Source organism: Lonchura striata, chromosome 5 (genome assembly GCF_050655825.1).
Source record: "Lonchura striata isolate lonStrDom1 chromosome 5, ASM5065582v1, whole genome shotgun sequence".
In the NCBI taxonomy this organism is placed as follows: Eukaryota; Metazoa; Chordata; class Aves; order Passeriformes; family Estrildidae; genus Lonchura; species Lonchura striata.
Window position 1 is genome coordinate 64,270,915 of NC_140707.1, and position 16,829 is coordinate 64,287,743.

At 42.8% G+C, this 16,829-nt stretch overlaps 2 protein-coding genes across 6 annotated transcripts in view; one reads left to right on the plus strand and one right to left on the minus strand.

Annotated features, from left to right (window-relative positions):
- Positions 1–4,316, plus strand: part of KLC1 (kinesin light chain 1) — a 45,600-nt gene extending 41,284 nt beyond the window's left edge. For all 5 annotated transcript variants that reach the window (XM_021528897.4, XM_021528900.4, XM_021528899.4 and 2 more), the window contains one exon: positions 314–4,316. In XM_021528897.4, coding sequence (XP_021384572.3) covers positions 314–379 — 66 coding nt within the window. In that variant the 3' untranslated portion in view covers positions 380–4,316. The remainder of the gene's footprint in view (positions 1–313) is intronic.
- XRCC3 (X-ray repair cross complementing 3) lies at positions 4,314–16,754 on the minus strand. The gene is made up of 8 exons (XM_021528903.4): positions 16,120–16,754; positions 14,723–14,835; positions 14,243–14,380; positions 13,335–13,547; positions 10,318–10,472; positions 9,259–9,471; positions 8,180–8,226; positions 4,314–7,137 (listed from the first exon to the last, which is right to left on the minus strand). Exons 2-8 carry the CDS (start codon positions 14,775–14,777, stop codon positions 6,915–6,917), a joined length of 1,044 nt encoding a protein of 347 aa, XP_021384578.3. The 5' UTR covers positions 14,778–14,835; positions 16,120–16,754; the 3' UTR covers positions 4,314–6,914.
- Positions 16,755–16,829: the final 75 nt, after the last annotated feature.

A 16,829-nucleotide genomic window follows, 5' to 3' on the forward strand; every position in this document is an offset into this window, starting at 1 on the left:
AAAATCAGTTCTTTCTTCATGTGAACTTTTGTGGTCCCTCCACTGTCGATACCCATGGCAATTCCCATAAATGGGCTCTTGCATTTCTGAGAGGGCTTAGGCTGGATTGTAAGGCTGTGTATACTTTATAGTGTTGCTAGTTAAAAATTGGGGAAAAATATATTTATTGGACTCTGGAAAGCATCCCCCTGTCCAGCATGAATGCTTCTCAGTAGCTCCTTATGTTCCCATTTGTTAAAACTGGTACTTTGTTTGTTTGCTTGAACTATCTGGACATCTGCTTAATTTCTTTGTTTTTTTCCCCTTCACACAGGAACGAAATAATTGTCTGACAGACTCGCGAGCTCTGAGTGCCAGTCATTCTGATCTGGCGCATTGAGGTTTGGGACAGAAGCTAGCTAATATTCCTGTGTGAATAAAGAAGCACTGAGACCTTCAAAGCTTTGGTTCCTCATCCTTGTCTATAGGAACACCTAGTTTGTAGATGTTGTTGGTTTTTTTCCAATGGACTGCTGTTTTTACTTTTTAAATAGGGACAATTTTAAACACAGCATTAGTGAGTGTTTTTTTCTAAGGGAAAACTATAGATACATATTGCTCGTTGCACTGCCCCCATTCATGCTACTTACATAAATCTCTTTAACAGATCTGACTGTTACAGCAGCGAAAAAAAAAAAAAAGAGTAAAAGAACAAACACATTCAATGTGTACCAAAATGCAACGGTGTTGGAAAATATAAGCAAACTGTGTGGCAGTAAATACATACAGTGCTGGAAGGAGAAATGGATAAATTTATGTGTGTTACTGTAGAAATTCCAGTTCAGCATTCTGTAGTGGTGGGGTTTGCCCTTGCACTACTGATTCTTGTAGTGGTAGCCTTGGCTAGCAAAACAGCACTTAGACATGACTGACTTAACCACTAGACTGAGCTATTAAATCTTACAGAAGTGATGGCTGGGGGTAAGTTACATTTAGAATGAATAGCAACACCTGTGACCATAACTTCTGATATTGTACATCTTAGGGCACAATAGTCAGTGGATATAGGATGGTTTGTTTACATCAGGAGAAATGGAAAAAGACCTTTACTTTGTGTGATTGGAAGAATACTCAAGTTTTGGACTGCAACTGTCCCAGAGCAGCTGCTGCTGCTTTCAGGGGAGCGTCGAGTCTCAGGTTGACTTTCTCACTTGTCCACTGGAATTCACAGTCCCATTCTCTGTTTGCTGAAAGTGCCCAACACTTCCTTATGCTGATCCCAAATCCTGCCTTTTTCCACACCAGCTGGTGAGAGCAGGAGCAGGCACTGCAGGCCGGGATGTCACTGCCGAGTGGCTGCTCTGCAAGGACCACCCAGTGCTGAGGGCCCTCGTGGGAGCACTCTTGGCTGTAAGTGACCTGTGTGACCACAGATCCACGTTACAGGTTAATGTATACATGCTGTCTGTGTACAGGACTGCTGCTGGAACAAAGGATGGATGGATGGATGTTTTAAGGATTTTACAGACATTAGGATTTCCTTTTGCTTTTCTGTAAAGCTTGTAAGTTTGTTCATCTTTTGTAAAAATTCCTATTTGTGTGAAGTTGGATGAGAAAGTAAAAAAACCAAGCAGTGTGTGTAGAAATGTATTTGTGGTCATAGTTGTGAGTTGGAAAATGTCGAACAAAATTTACTTTGGGAAAAGCTGGAAAATTCATTTAAAGTCAGCACCAACTGAAGAAGGTAAAATATAGGAACATAGGCAAGTTTTAGTATTTGAACAGGCTGTGAAAAGTAGTTAGAATTAGTACTTAGTAGGAGTTTTTGACTGGGTTTGCACCTGGTTTTAAGTTGGTTACAGTAACTGATGCAGAAGTTGTCTGTGTAATGCACTTAACAATGTTTACCAGGAGGTACCTTCTGAGCATCTCTGCAAAGGAAGCTGTGCGTGGTGCACCTGCTCTAGAGACAGTGTAGGAATGGTGAGAGATGATGCTGCTAATAATTTTGTAGAAGTTTTAGCACGTAGTGCAATTCATTAATGAACTCGAGCAGGAACAGGTTGTTGCTCGGTTATCTTAACAATAGATACTCATATAATGTTGACTCTTGAGTTTTAATCTTTTTATTAAGAGCTTTTTATATTAAAAAATGTAATATATATACTTTTTCCCCTCCTAAAGTAAAATGTGCTCTGTGCCCTGCTGGCTAACTGGGCTCTCTGCACAAAGGCAGACTGAGCTGGATTTGCTGAAAGAACCGTGTCAGGTGCCAGGCCAGGGGTGCCCATGTGCAGCCCCCACCCCACTTGGAGTCTGGCTTCCAAAAAATACCCACAGAACTACTCAGACACAAAACTGTTTTGGTAGTAAGGAATTTACTTAGACTGAAGGATGTGATTCCCACATTCATCTTTCAGCTTTGAAGCGGAATGATTTTTTGTAACTCCTCAAACCCCCAACCCTGTGTAAATAAGCAATAAATTATGTAACCATGCCAAATGACAATGTACAGTAAGTTTCAAAGTGCAGGATGTGGTATGGTGATAGTGAGGGAATTTTCCTGGTCAAGATATTGCTGGTGGTGGCATTACTAATACTGTGCTTCTGAATGTTTTAATCCTTTATATATTTTAAAACATGATGGAAGGTTAAGTTGTTGAGCTAATGCATATTAAACAACTTTTAAATTTAAGAAGTTCATTTTTTTTCTGAGAAGAAACAAATTTAAAGACTTCTTTAACCCATAAATCCTTGAGAATAATGGCCAAGTCCACATTGTTAGGAGTCACTGAGCTGTTAGAAGTTTGAGAACTTCTAAAAACCAAAAACCAAATTAAAGTCAACAGTCCCTGTTTTTGAAGCATGGATGAGTTACTGTCAGGACATGGTTTATATACATTTACATTTCAGATGGGCTTCTCAGTTCACTTTTACACAAGATTTTCTTTTTGGATCTTCTTTTGTAAGGTTGTAGTTACAGCTAAGTCTGCATAAAGAATATATCCAGAATATCCAGTTGTATAATTGTGGGATGTCTTCAGCACCAAACTACATCAACAACTCTTGATGAAACACAAAACTGGAAAAGACCTTCAAAATTGACAGATACCTTGTTAGGAAAACTGCAACCTTGGTAGTGCAGTTGTGTTTTTAATCTGGCATTTTTGTCCTTGACTAAAGTTTTAAGGGTGAACTTGAATAAAAATGTAACGAGGGCTCCATGTTAGGCCTCAGATTCTCCCACAAGCAGTGGTGAGTCTGGGAGTACAGCAGGATGTGGGATGAATTTGTACATGGAATTGTTACTGATAGAAAGGTGCCTGCTGCCCTTCTGTCTCTGGCTGTGTGCTATATTAGTAATATTTGGTCTTGAGTTTAGATCTTACTAAATAGTCTTGTAAAATGTAATTGTTTCATGATTTGCTCCTCTTCTGGAGGAGTAACTGACCTGTTGTTGTGGTGTGTCTTCACTTACACAATGCAAAAAGGGTCAGTTATCTACAGTTTGTACTTTTTCTTACAGTAAATGACACCTTCATCCCCCAAGAGCTCCTGAATCCTAGTAAATTAAAATGGTTTTGAGCTTGAGAAGTATTTTTAATTAAATTCTATCATTTGAAACCAGAGATTTTGTAAATGGTGTGGTTCTGTTGTAAATACCTGGTAAAAGGTGTGTGCAGTGCTGCATTGGCAGTTGTGTTTACAGTAGTTGATGCTAGTTGGTTTTTGTTACGTAGGTCACGTGTTGTGTCTGAAGGCTGCTAAGAGAGTGACATTTTGGGTCATGTTAGTCTGTTCTGAGAGAATAAATGTTAACAGATGTGATGCTGACAAGTTTAGTTTCATTGTCATCGATTTACACAAGTACAAAGAGGGGTTGTGTGTGTGTAAATATTTAGAATTGAGGAGTGTCTCAAACATCTACATGGGATTATTTTTTCCCCTAAAACCATTCACAATTGTGCCACTACACTGAATAGCTAAGGTCAGTTGTTAAAAAACAACAAAGCAAGAAGCCAAACGGAGTGTGGGGGTCTGGTAGAGGTCCAGAGGCCCATGCTGGGGGCGTGCTTGTGCTCACAGTGAAGTTGCAACACTTCCTTGGTTACATCTGCTTGTAAATGAGAAATATTTAGGGAACCATAGTTTCTCAAGTGTCATTTAACATTTATTTTCCAAGTGTAGAAGAATATTTAAGTAGTCTTGCGGGTTAAAGACTTAATGCATTCTAGACTGTAAATCTTCTTTGTAAAAACTACTTCCATTTTTTTTCTTGTATAGAATACCAATCTCAGTTGTGAAACCCAAAGATGAATAAAGCTCTATAAAGGGAAGGTTCTTAAATTGCATTTATTAAAACTTACACACATTTCAACACTTTTGACACAAGGCTTCAATAGAGGGGTACTGTGTTGTGTTCTTGGGAGGGTTTGCAGCCCCAAAGCTGCCGTTGGGTCACATGGACATCCTGGGCTGTGCTTGGGGGTGGGACTGAGGGATGGGGCAGGAACTGCAGTTATGGAGTCTTGGCTGTGAGCCTCAGTGGGGCTCAGCTGCATTTGATATTTCAGGGTTTGTGTGTGCTCAGAAGCCAGGAGACAAACTGTAATGTCCTCTGACTCAGCTGAAGAGAAATAACCAACAAACCAAGGGGGTAATGACAGAACACTTGAGTAGGCAAAATGTTACTTCTGTCTGTTGGTTAAGAGTGTTTTTCACCAGGTAAACTAGAACTTTGATTGCAGACCCATCTGTGACACTTAACACTTCGGGACCATTCCAGCAAGCAGTTGCAAAGAAGAGTGGTCAAAATACTACAGACTGAGCATTTGGAGGTGCCACACTGTTCTGGACATGGCTCACAGTGAGGCAAACTCCTGGGATTGCAGCCCAGCATTTGATGAGGCTCTTCTGTAAATGAATATCCAGGTAGGGTTTGATGACTCCCATTAATCAGCTACATCTCTGTGGCTGCTTTTCCCAGTCAGCATAATAGGATGAACATTCCTTGGCTGCAGTTCCAGCCCAGATACACAGGGCAGGAACAGAAGAGAACTGGAGTGTTACCTGTACTGCATTAGTTGATCTTTACTGAAGTTGTTAAGGAGGAGGCAGAGAAGGTAAGGGTTTGGAGGAGGAGGTGGCCCTGCCTCTGAGCTGTGGCATTCTCACTTTTTCCTTTGAGTACACAAAGGCTTCTAAGCTTCATGGTTGGGTTTTATTGAAATAAGCTGTGAGGTCATTTCCAAATACAGAGAATTAAGACATTTTAGGAAAATTATTTAGACACAACTTGTGCTATTTGCACAAGAGCCCCTGAGACACCTGAAGGGGTTGCAGGAGCCACTGAAAGCAATTCATCCTTTCTGCTTGCTTATGGTCTCCTTCCTTCAGCTTCAAGCTGTGCCTGTTCTACTCTGGATCTTCCCCAGGCAGTCCCACAGGGTCTCTTTTCCTTAAGTCATACTCAGTTTTCCCATGAGAAATCTGCCATAGTTCCAGCTGAGGCAGTTTACAGCCAGACAAAACTTTCCCTTTCAGCTACCCAGCTGCCTGCTTCCACATGGAAAGATGGATGAATGTCCTGAAGGAGTGTGACTGGGGAAAGGCAGAGGAGGCAGCTGTTTCACAAACACAGGGTTCCTGCCCAAAAGAGACCTGAGCAGTGTCACACCACAGAAACACTGTGGAGTTCTTGTCTGGGCCAGCAGCAGGAGGAGGGGAAACAGGAGAGCTTGATGAGAGTGTGACACAAGTGAGCATCACTCACTGAGGAGAGCAGGCACCCACAGAACAGGGGCCTCTGGGCAGTGTAACTTCACCTGGCTTGCTGTCACACAGAACAGAGCTAGGGGAAAATTCAGCCATAGGAAGAGTGGATGTCATGGCAGTGGTCTGAGGACAGCAGAAAAATGTGACAAATAGCAAAAAGATGGGAAGAAAACTCACGTGAAGCTGTAACTGAACACCAAAAGTCACCTCAGAAAAGCAATAGCATCTGAATGATGAAAAGAACTGAAGGTGCCCTTTAGGATCATGGCAGAGCTGAGAGCCCAGCAGCAGGGACACAGGACAAGAGAGGCAGCAATCCAGAAGCCCATGAAGAATGCTGATCCAGCAAAACAGCAAGCAGGGTAGAGCATCAGGAAGAAAACAGAGACCTTGCCCTGAGGCTACACAGCTTCAGCAATGGGCAAAGAGAACAAGGGGATGGGGAATGTGGTTTGCTGTCCTTCAAGTAAGAGACTAAAGAGGGCTTTGCTTTGAAGGGAAGGGACTTAAAAGCAGGAAAACAGTGGAAATGAACCATAAAAAATCTTTAAGAGTGCTATGAAGCTAGATACACTCATCTAGTACAAAGGCAGTGCAATTTTAATTCTTACAGTAAGATGGTAAAATAAAGTACCTTTATTGGATTATTTTCTTTAAAATCTTAATAGCAAATGGTTTTAAAATAGGACAGCTGCTTCGTGACAAGAAATGGCTGTCCTTAATTGACAGCATGAGACCCAACACCACCAGCAGGCAACATAAACTGGCTGAATTTCAAGTCCTGTTGGGTCTGGAAACAGGTTACAAAACTACAGTAAATGCTGTTTCAGGATGAGCATGCTATTAAAATAAAATTAGACATCAGGTCTCCCCCATCATGGGGATTACTACATCCCACTCCACTGTGCAGCCTTCCCCTGCTCACAGCTTCCCTTTCCTTCAGAGCCTTCAGGACACTCATCTGACAAGGAAAAGCTGAATATCCAAGTGTAAAAAGATCCATCTTTCACAATGCAGACAAGGCTAAATGTAGCCATACCATTGTTCGTGTACTTCACCTGCAATTTCTCTCATCCAGGAAGAATTGCATTTCACTGGTCATTCTTCCTGAAGCAGTCCTGATACATTTTTGGAGCACGACACTTTACTATGCAAAAGTGTTACTTTGTTCCTTTCACACCTTCCAACTGTACTGTATAGTAGCAAAAGGATGGAGGGAGATGAGGAGCAAAAACAACACTTAAAGTCCTCCTGCTTCCAGCGCAGTGTGACGCAGCTCCAGGTGAGTGTCCGGGCAGGGAGACCCGCCTGACCATCAGTCTCATCAGCAGCTGATTGGACCAGGTTATTCCAAGTGCTGGAGTGACTCTGCTACCCACTACCCTGTAAGGGAAGTGTGACACATTTCTGCATGCATGATTTCGTATGAAATACCTTCTGTTGTAACAAAACTGCACTAGAAGACATTTATTGTTTCTCACATATATTGAAATCTATGGGTCTTTGAAGACAGAGGTGACAGGGTTTATTCACAAAACTTAGGTTATCCCCGTGGCAAGGAAACAGCTGGAGAAGTGCTTCTGTAGAGAACAGCTGTCATTCTTTCAACTACGGCTAGGGGGAATACCTACCTCCACCTGCACAGGCCTCTCTTGCAACAGGAAAACCACAAGACAAAATAGCTGAACTTTTAATATTTGAAGTGTGTAACTGTTGGCCTTGGATTCCATTTACAAGTATATTTAGAAATGCATGGTAAACAGAACACTGCATATATGTGACTTTTAACTCAAGGTTTAAAACAATTTTTTTCTGGAAAAAGTGTGATTTCTCCAGTAAAAGAAATACAAGATAACCAGGCAAAAATGATAATTGAACCTTATCCTTGTTCTGTGTCAATTCCAGAATCTGAAGGACACAGTGAACTTTTCACAGACACCCATTTATGTAGCACCCAACTTATGTAGTAAATCAAGGTTATAGTTAGGATTCAAACAAAAAATATATACATTTGAATCCTGTTAATATCTTGGTGTCAGAAGATGCTGTTTTGCATGTTTTCTTAGCTCACTAACAAAACTAGCTGCTAGGGTTTGGTTGCTATATTTTTTGAGCAGACAGAAGGTGCATGCAGTTACATCAAAAACAAGACAAGATGCAAAAATACTCTTGTGTCAGCAGGTACTCAAGCCATTAACCCCAGGGAATTTTTCCTGCTAACATGTGATTAGGAATTATGAGGTAAATGTATAGGCCAGTTTCTTCCCCTTAGAGCATGAGCTAGTGCTGATCTCCAGCAAATCCAGCATTGCTGGGTAAATGCCCCAGTGCTCCTCACATGATCTTGTAGCTTACCCTGGAGTGATAAAGATAAGAGTGGTTCCGAGTTGCTGTGTTTGACATTGTCACTGTGTGGGTGACTCACCTACAACTGCACTGAGCAGCTTCCGACTCACTCACCACATCCGTCACCTGAAGCACAAAAACAGGTTTGCAGCTGACCTGGGGTTCTGGGTTTGTATTCAGCAAGCAGGAGGGCAGGGAGGGGAACCAAGGCAAGAAAATCCAAGTTATCCGAGCATATATTAAGGCAAGTTAGAAAACATCCTTTCAAGGTAAACTAAAATGGATTTGGGAATCACAAGCTGAGTTTACTGTGTTAGAACTACTTAGCAAACTACAGCTTACATTAATTAAACAACTACTAGATGCCTTATTAAAAAATAAACCCAAACCACAAACCAACCCCCCACATTGACAAAACTGTTCCAATGCTGTAACTGGAGATAAAAAGTACAAAAGCCCAGATCTCCCAAAAGTGCCCTGTTCTCAATGATTTCACTACCTTTGAAGTTTCTCAGTGGCCTGCCTGCACAGTGACTTAACCCTTCCCAAGGCCACGTTGGAGTGTGAATGCTTCATCTCTGGCATTCAGATCCTCCTTCAATTTATGAGTGGACTAAGAGCAGTGTCTTGCCTTGTTTTCTCAAAAAAACACTCTTTGTGACCAGTATCATTGTGGTCTTGTTTTGGTGCAGCCCAAGTCAGTGCATGCACTTTAGTGCTTCGGTAATCTCAGCAGTTACACAAAAGTGCTGAGTTCCACAGAAACAGCAAAGCCCCTGGGGTTTCATTGTCACCTGGAATATAACTGCCTGCAGAGCTCCCAGAGCAATCCTCCTGACAATGGTATTTGAAGACAGTGGTAAGAAAGAATTCTGTAATTGCTTTGATGCTCTGTGCAGTTGCTATACATACCTATTTCTGTTAGCTTTAGTGGACAACTTTCATTAACAGCCTACAAAAGCTTAAATAATAAACTTTGAGTAGTTAACATTTATTAAAAGACATCAGTTTAAGGAAGCTTCAGTTTCCATCAGTCATTAATAGTCAGCTGACAGTGGTAAATACACACATCACCATGAAATCTGCATTTACACAGAATTTAATTTACTCCAGCCGTTAAACAGTCCCTACAGAATAAGAAGCAATGAGATACCATACCTGGTTAATGCACAGGATGGGAGTCCTGAACCTGGTGCTCAAGCTGTGCAGCTGTGCCCCAAAGGTCTGCAGGTAGCGAGCCCTGAGAGCAGCCTCGGCAGGGCCGAACTCGCCGCGGAACAGGGCGGCCATGGAGTCGATGACCACGAGGCGCACCATGCCCCGAGCCAGCAGCAGGGACAGCCTCCTCGTGATGCACTGCTGGAAGGTGTCCTGCCACACACACAGGGACAGTGACAAAGGGCAAAGGACCCTGCTGGGACATCAACAGACTGAACTACAGCAGTCACCGCTGCAGCACGAGCTCAGGGAGTTTCAGATCTTGAAGGCAGCTGGTGGATCTCTAAGTTTCACCAGTAACCACATCTGGTGGTTTTACTGGAGAGAAGATGGAAGAGACAAAACTGCAACCTGCATTTATCTGCAGCTCTGACTTCACTGATACTTATAAATCTCAAGGGTGTAGTACTACACTCCTAAACTGTTGTTTTGATAGAATTATATAAGGTTAAGGGGCTGGAATGGACCTTCAAAATCATCCAGTCCCAACCCCCTGCCATGGGCAGGGACATCTCCCACCACACCAGGTTGCTCAGAGCCACATCCAGCCTGGCCTTAAACAGTGTCAGGGATGGGGCATCCACAGTTCCTCCACAGTTCCTCTGAGCAACCTCTTCCAGTATCTCAGTGCCCTCACAGTAAAGAATTTCTTCCTTATATCTAAATTTCCCCTCTTTCAATTTGTACCCTTGCCCTGTCTACGTGGCCTGACAGAGGGTCCCTCTCCAGCTTCCCTGCAGTCCCTTCAGACACTGGAAGGTTCCTATGAGGTCCCCACACAACCTTTTCTTCTCCAGGCTGAACAGCCACAGCTTTCTCAGCCTGCCTGGGGAAGGAGTGGTCCTCACTGAAACACTCAGGACATGAGACTATCATTAAGTGTTCCAAACCAGTTACAAACTGTGCTGCTCTTCCCGTAATGACCCCTTAACAGTAAAATACTGCCTCAAATCCATACTGATCAAGACTTTTAGAAACATTCTTTGTGCTACTACTTACCAGGTCTGCTGCCTGCTCAACAAAAATACTGTTTCCAAATCTGATCTTCTGTATGATTTCAGCTGGAACATCTGCACGCAGCTTATGCTGTTGATCTATGAGCTGCTGCAAACGTTTGCTTGGGAACACATCTTCTGTACAAATGTAGACAGCTCCTGTAGCCAAGGAAACCACAGGGCTCTTACACATGCAGTTTTCTTAACAGCACACAAATTACACCACACACATTTAAAAGCTACACATACAGACCTGGAAATTCATGTTTGTTTGGTTATTTTGCAACCACGTTCTATCAATGAGACTTTCCTGCAGTTGCCTGGTCCTTTCTTCAGAACCAGCTGGGACAACTGGATTTTGTACTCTCCACTGGGTGACACTCAGTGTGCACAGCTGTGGAGTCCCTGATCACCTGCCCTTGGGGATCAGGAGTATGGGGATCACCTTTTATCCACCCCACAGAGTGACACTGCACAGTCTGCCTGCTTCACACAGCACTGTGAATTTCATGCTAAAAAACCTGTGGTAACTTGTCCTGAGACAACAGCTCCTAAGTAAAACATTCTGTCCATGCTTACTATGCTTACTTAAACTGGCTGCCTTTTGCACAATGTTGCTTTAATGCTGAAAGACAGGGATTTCTCTGCCATGTATTCTGGGCTCACAGGTCTGCTTTCTGAAAGCCAGACCTGCCTTAAGCAGGATGTCACTTGTCCTCTCCTTGGCTTACTTAAAAAGGGTGGAATGTCCATTTCTTCAGATTTCATAGTCACTAGGGTTCTTCCAGATGCAGGTTTGCATTTCTAGATAGATTGATACTCCATTGATTAAAAAATTGTATTTTGATCCAGAGTTACTGCAACATTCAGGGCACTGAAAACACAGTCACAGGTCCAACAACACCCATACAGAAATCAGCAATTTCAACAAATCTGTTATTCGGGCCAATAAATCTGTTATGCTGGTTGTTGACAAAAAAATACCACCAAAAATTAACCAAACAGGAATAAAACCCATTAAAACCCCTCTGTTATAAATGCAGGCAAACCTGATGGGAAGAGATGAGCATGTCTGATTCAATTCAGAAGACTGAATGATTTCTTTATTATAATTATGTTAAAATACATTAATATACTATATAAAGGAAGATACTAAAAACTACAAAACCTACTTGTTCTAACTTTATCTCTAACTAACTTGTAACTTGTGACCCTGTCCCCGAGAGTCCAGACACAGATGGATTGGATTGGCCACCAGACTCAAACAATCTCGCCAAAATCCAATCAAGCAATCACCCAGGTAAACAATTCTCCAAGCACATTCCACATGAAAAAAACAAGGAGCAGAAATAGAAATTGTTTTCTCTCTCTGTGCACCTCTATGAAAAATCCTGAGAGAGAAAGAAATGTGCTGCCACACCCCTCAACCTCAAAAAGAACAAATTTTTATTCCTATTATTATAATCTGTCATCAAAAAAACAGGTTGTTACCAAGAATCAGTAGCAAACATTATTTTCTAATTCAGAATTCCAATATGGATATTAATTTGTCCCATTATATTCACATATTACTTATGAATATGGGCATATAAAATAAATTCAGCCAACACAACTGAACACAACTGACATTCCTACAACAGCAGAAAGATATCCTGGAGGCAAAGGAGGCCTTGTTTACTTTCAGGATTTCTTTGCTGCCAACCTCCATGCACTGAGAATTACAAACAAGACTAGCACTAAACTTAATGAAGTAACTGTTTAAAGAAATGTATTTCAACACCACCACTTATGAAAAGGGAAGTTTCTAATGAGTAAAAAAATACAATGCACCATAATTTTAAATCAGTAGCAAAATTTTCTACTGGTAGTGCAGAGTTCTGTGAGAGTTTCTAAGCATTGCTGTTCTCTTCAAGTTTCCTAAAGGCTAAAACTCCTCACATGTAACCTAAGCTTTAATTGCTGTATTTTTCGTGGGAGGCTCAACACAAGAGTGCCAATAGTTGGGCACCTTCCTTTCTACCTCTGTTCCTTGATTTCAACACAAACAGGAAGAAGTGCTGAAGCATGGATAAAAATGTATTTGTATTCAAACTATGTGCAGCAGTTAGCAGCAGCACACAAAGAAACAGAACAAAATACAATTGCTTCTGCTCTGATTAATGGCATCATAGAATGTAAACCATGGGCTACTCACAGCCCTTTTGAGCTCTTTAAGCAAGATCTTAATTTGTACAGTCGATGATTTTTCCACGTGGGTGGATATAGTTCAAGAAATTAGTAAGTTTCCCCGGAAGGAGCCAGTGAGCTGCCAGATAAAGCCAGTGCTGTGTGGAAGGAACAGTAAGGTCACAGGCAAAACACACCTAAGGCAGACTACCAGAATTCTCAGAAGTGACACAGGTTTCCTCCCTTTCTACAGCAGCAATAATAAAAAAGAAAAAAAAAGGAGTTAGATTAATATGACAGAAGGGTAAAAAAACCATACTCAAATTAAAGAATAAACCTGTTTACTTTGGTAAAGCCAGGAAAACCACAGGTACAAAACACTATTACTTTTCTTCAATTACATTTCCATCTATTTTACTCTGTAAATCAGTACAATTCATGTTATAAAAACAAATAATCTTTGAAATTTGAAAACCTCAGCTAGGGAATATATTCCATGTACCCAAGATGTTTGTAGAAACTTATCTGCTGAGCTATTCTGCTGAGGTGCTTACCTGACTAGTCAATGGGCTCTCATGACAATTTTCTTACATTGTTTGAGAGTGTGTTTAGTTTAACCCAGAGGGGCAGGCAGGCAAACAACAGCCAAGAGTAATTCTGAATTAGGTTATGCTGTGCTGCAGGACGTGCACAGCAAGCTTTTGTCTCTGTAAAGACACCTCTCTCACTAACTGGCTTCCTACTGAAGTTGGACATGCACTGAACACGTGCACCTGCTTTATAAGGTTCCTAAAGACAGACACAGTCTATTCCATGAAATGGGAAAGGAATCCAAGTTTACAGTTCAGCACTTACCAGACTCCAATCCACCATACTTGTGAGGATACTGCACACACAGGCACAGCTGTAAACCAATCTGAGTCTTCCCAGCAGAACTCTCCCCAGCAAGCTCTGTGATTCCCACTAAAGGAATGCCACCTTTTAACAAGTTGTCCAGCAGTGAACATCCCAGGCTCAGCCTCTGGTGCTGGGAGGGGAAATTATCTTTATCTTGGTAGAGCTGAAGTGCTGCAGGGTTTGGGAGTGTTTTTTAATTATTAAAAAAAAAAAAAAAAAAAAAGAAAAAAGAAAAGAAAAAGGTAGTTTTATTTATTATTTTTCCAGCACACAATGATACAAAATAGATGCCCTGAGGAAAGTTACACTCAGAAAGGATTTTGACAGCAGTTTCAAGCACAGCCATTATGGAAATAGAAAGCTATAGCAGAGTATAAAATAGCACAGAAGGCATCTGGTCGAAGCCTGAAGACTCATGCAATCACAAGAAAATAGATTTTAAATACAGAGTTGTCATTAAGAATTTGTACAGGAGAAACTATTAGGTCTTTCTTATTTGGAATGAGGTGTTTATGAAAAATCAGTTTACAAGGCTTTTAATATATGATATGAATTTTTCAACTAGTCTTAGTCCAAAAAAAGAATAGTGAGAGAGGGGAAGAGACTGTGAAAGAAAAAGAAAATATTCTGTTCCTGTATCTAAGTGCTTCAGACTGGAGAAACATTTGTCCCTTTTCAAGCAGCCTTAATCCTGAAAAATGACACCCAATCACAATCACTTCCATTTACCCCCAGGGGAGCTGTCCTTTCCATTCTCATTTCAAAGTCACATTTCTGTGTCATTAAGGAGCCAGAACCCCATTTTCTCCCAGTGACAGTTATTCTGAGCTTTAGACAGAAGCCTTTTTATGCTCTGACTGCATTACCTGTGAGCATGCTGTTCCTCCTCAGTGTGTGAGAGACTGTTTTCAGCAGGCACTGGATGTCTGCACTGGGGAGCTTCATCAATCTCTGCAAGTCTGCTCCAGACAGGTTTAAAATCTCTTTTACTGATTTTATGTCAGCTGAAACAAGAGGAATTTTTATAAATACTTTTGGCTGTCTTACACAGTAAAGTTTTCCCAGTTTGTAATTCTCGTTTACTTGAGGTTTATCTGTGCTGCATTCTTGTACAGTGGGCAGGCAACACTCACGTGGAATGTACCAACACAAGCTGTAAAATTGTTTGGAAATTTATTATTGAAGCATGGCCAAAACACAACACTTTTAATTAATCAAAAAACTTCTTCATGAAACACTTAATGATGGTTCTAAAATGTTAGTGTCCATCTGCCTGCTTATACCCACAAACACACAATTACGTCAAGGATGTCACTGTGGTGACAGACAGTGGCAAATTAAATTACCTTTTTTCAGGGCAGCAACTGTTTTGGGGTTCAAGTCAAACTGGTCCCAGTCCATCTCCTGACACAGCACAGCAGTGAGCAGCACATCCCATAATTATCTGTGATTACAGTGGCTTTTATCACAGACACAGGCAAGAAAAAATAGGCATAAATCAGTGTCAAAAGTTTTCAGGTTTTTTTTTCCTATTTTTAACAATATATTTATCAGCCATCTTAGAGAAGTATCAATTATTCTGGGTTTATTATGCTATTATGAGAATTATTGCTATTATTATTTTATATATTGATATTAATGTACTATGGGAAGAGTGTGGCCAGCAGGCTGAGGGAGGTGATCCTCCCCCTCTCCTCAGCCCTAAGTGAAGCCACATCTGGAGTTCTGTGTTCAGTTCTGGGCTCCCCAGTACAAAACAAGGAGCTACTGGAAAGGGCCCAGCAGAGGCCACAGAGGTGCTGAGGGGTCTGCAGCATCTCCCTGATGAGAAGACAGAGAGGGGATCTCACCAATGCATATCACAATCCCAGAGGTGGGTGCCAAGAGGATGGTGTCAAACTCCCTTCAGCTTCACCTCAAGATGAAGAAGAGCTCTTGCACCGAGGGTGGCAGAGCACTGGAGCAGCTGCCCAGGAAGGCCATGGAGTGTTCCTCTCTGGAGGCATTCCAAACCCACCTGGACTCGTTCCTGTGTCACTGCTTTAGGTGAGCCTGCCTTGGCAGGGGGTTGGGCTGGATGATCTCCAGAGCTCCCTTACAACCCTGGCTATTCTCTAACCCTTTGGCAGAAGTCTTCTCTGCTGGCTGTTTACATTTATCCTATTAAAGAATTCAACCAATAATCCTGCAGTTAAGAGCTACTGGGAGTGTTAATTGCCTGTAATTCTGCACAGTGCTTTTGCTCTGGACTGCAGCTCACAAGCAAGTTGGACAGTCATTTATTCCTACCCTGTCAGTCTTCACACAAGGCTTTCATTTTCAAATAGAAAAAAAAAATCACATGCGAGCAAGTTAGGATGACCCAGGATTATTCATGCATTGGACAGTCAAATATACATTTATTAGCTAAAAGCCAATTTAATATGAAATCGTTAAAATCTGTTTGTTTCTTGTAAAGACATTAAACAGCTCATTTAGTACTTTGGTCCGAAACACAACAGCTTAGCCGCATGGCTGCCTAGAAGAGGTTCTTAGCATTATTCTGACAAACTTTAGGAAGGATTGCAGCAGACACCCAGGAGTTATGTGAGAATATATGACTTTATGAACAATCCCTTTTTCAGCATGCGGGGAGAGGCTGTGATGGGTGCTAATAACAGGATAAATCTAAGAGAGGCAAGTTACTTTTAAGTAACACCCATTTAAAGCAACATTCCGAGAAGGTTTAGAAGCCGAAACTTACTGCAATGAATCATGATTACAACGTCCCTTGACTGAAAGGCTCCAAACCATTGCGGACTCTCCGCTCACAGGGAGCCGCTCCGAGGATGAGGCCCAGGGGAGAACGAAACGCCGGGAGCGGCTCACGGTGTAGCCAGGGCTGTGCTACGGGCCCGGAGCCGGCCGGGGAGCGAGGGGCGGACAGCCGGACACACGAACACACGGACGGACAGCCGGACACACGGACGGACCCACGGATACCCGGGCGGACACACGGACAGAGCGCGGCGCCGCCACAGGGCCCTCACGAATTCCCCGCCGCCTGCGCAGCCAATCAGCGAGCAGCTCTCCCGCCACAGCCAATCAAAGCTCCCTTCGGTGACTGCCCCGGCGGGACAGCCAATGGCAGGGCGCCACTCGCTCCCCGCCCGCTCCCACCGGGACCGGCGGGACCCGGTCAGAGCCCGGGGCCGGGTCAGAGCCTCGGGCGGGCGCTGCGGCACCGACCGCGGGCTCTCTGCGGAGCCGCCCCTCGTGGCCGCGAGGCCCCGCGGCTCGGTGTGCCGCTTCCTGCAACTCGGGGACGCGGCTGTGGCGCCCGCGCCCTTCGCTTCCGGGTTGCGGGGCACGAAGGAGGCGGGACTTGCACGCCAAGGTGCACGGGACTGGCTGGCAAGCCCGAGTGTGTGGGCGGGGCCGGAGAGTCGCTGCTTCCCATTGGTTGGCTTCCCT

What these genes read in the sequence shown, in the direction of transcription:
- XRCC3 (XM_021528903.4), bottom strand. Translation starts at nt 14,777, where the DNA reads ATGGACTGGGACCAGTTTGACTTGAACCCCAAAACAGTTGCTGCCCTG. An exon ending in GAGGAACAGCATGCTCACAG is followed by an intron (nt 13,548 to 14,242) that starts GTAATGCAGTCA and finishes CAAACCCTGCAG; the next exon opens with CACTTCAGCTCTACCAAGAT. An exon ending in CCATCCTGTGCATTAACCAG is followed by an intron (nt 8,227 to 9,258) that starts GTATGGTATCTC and finishes TTTGTGCTTCAG; the next exon opens with GTGACGGATGTGGTGAGTGA.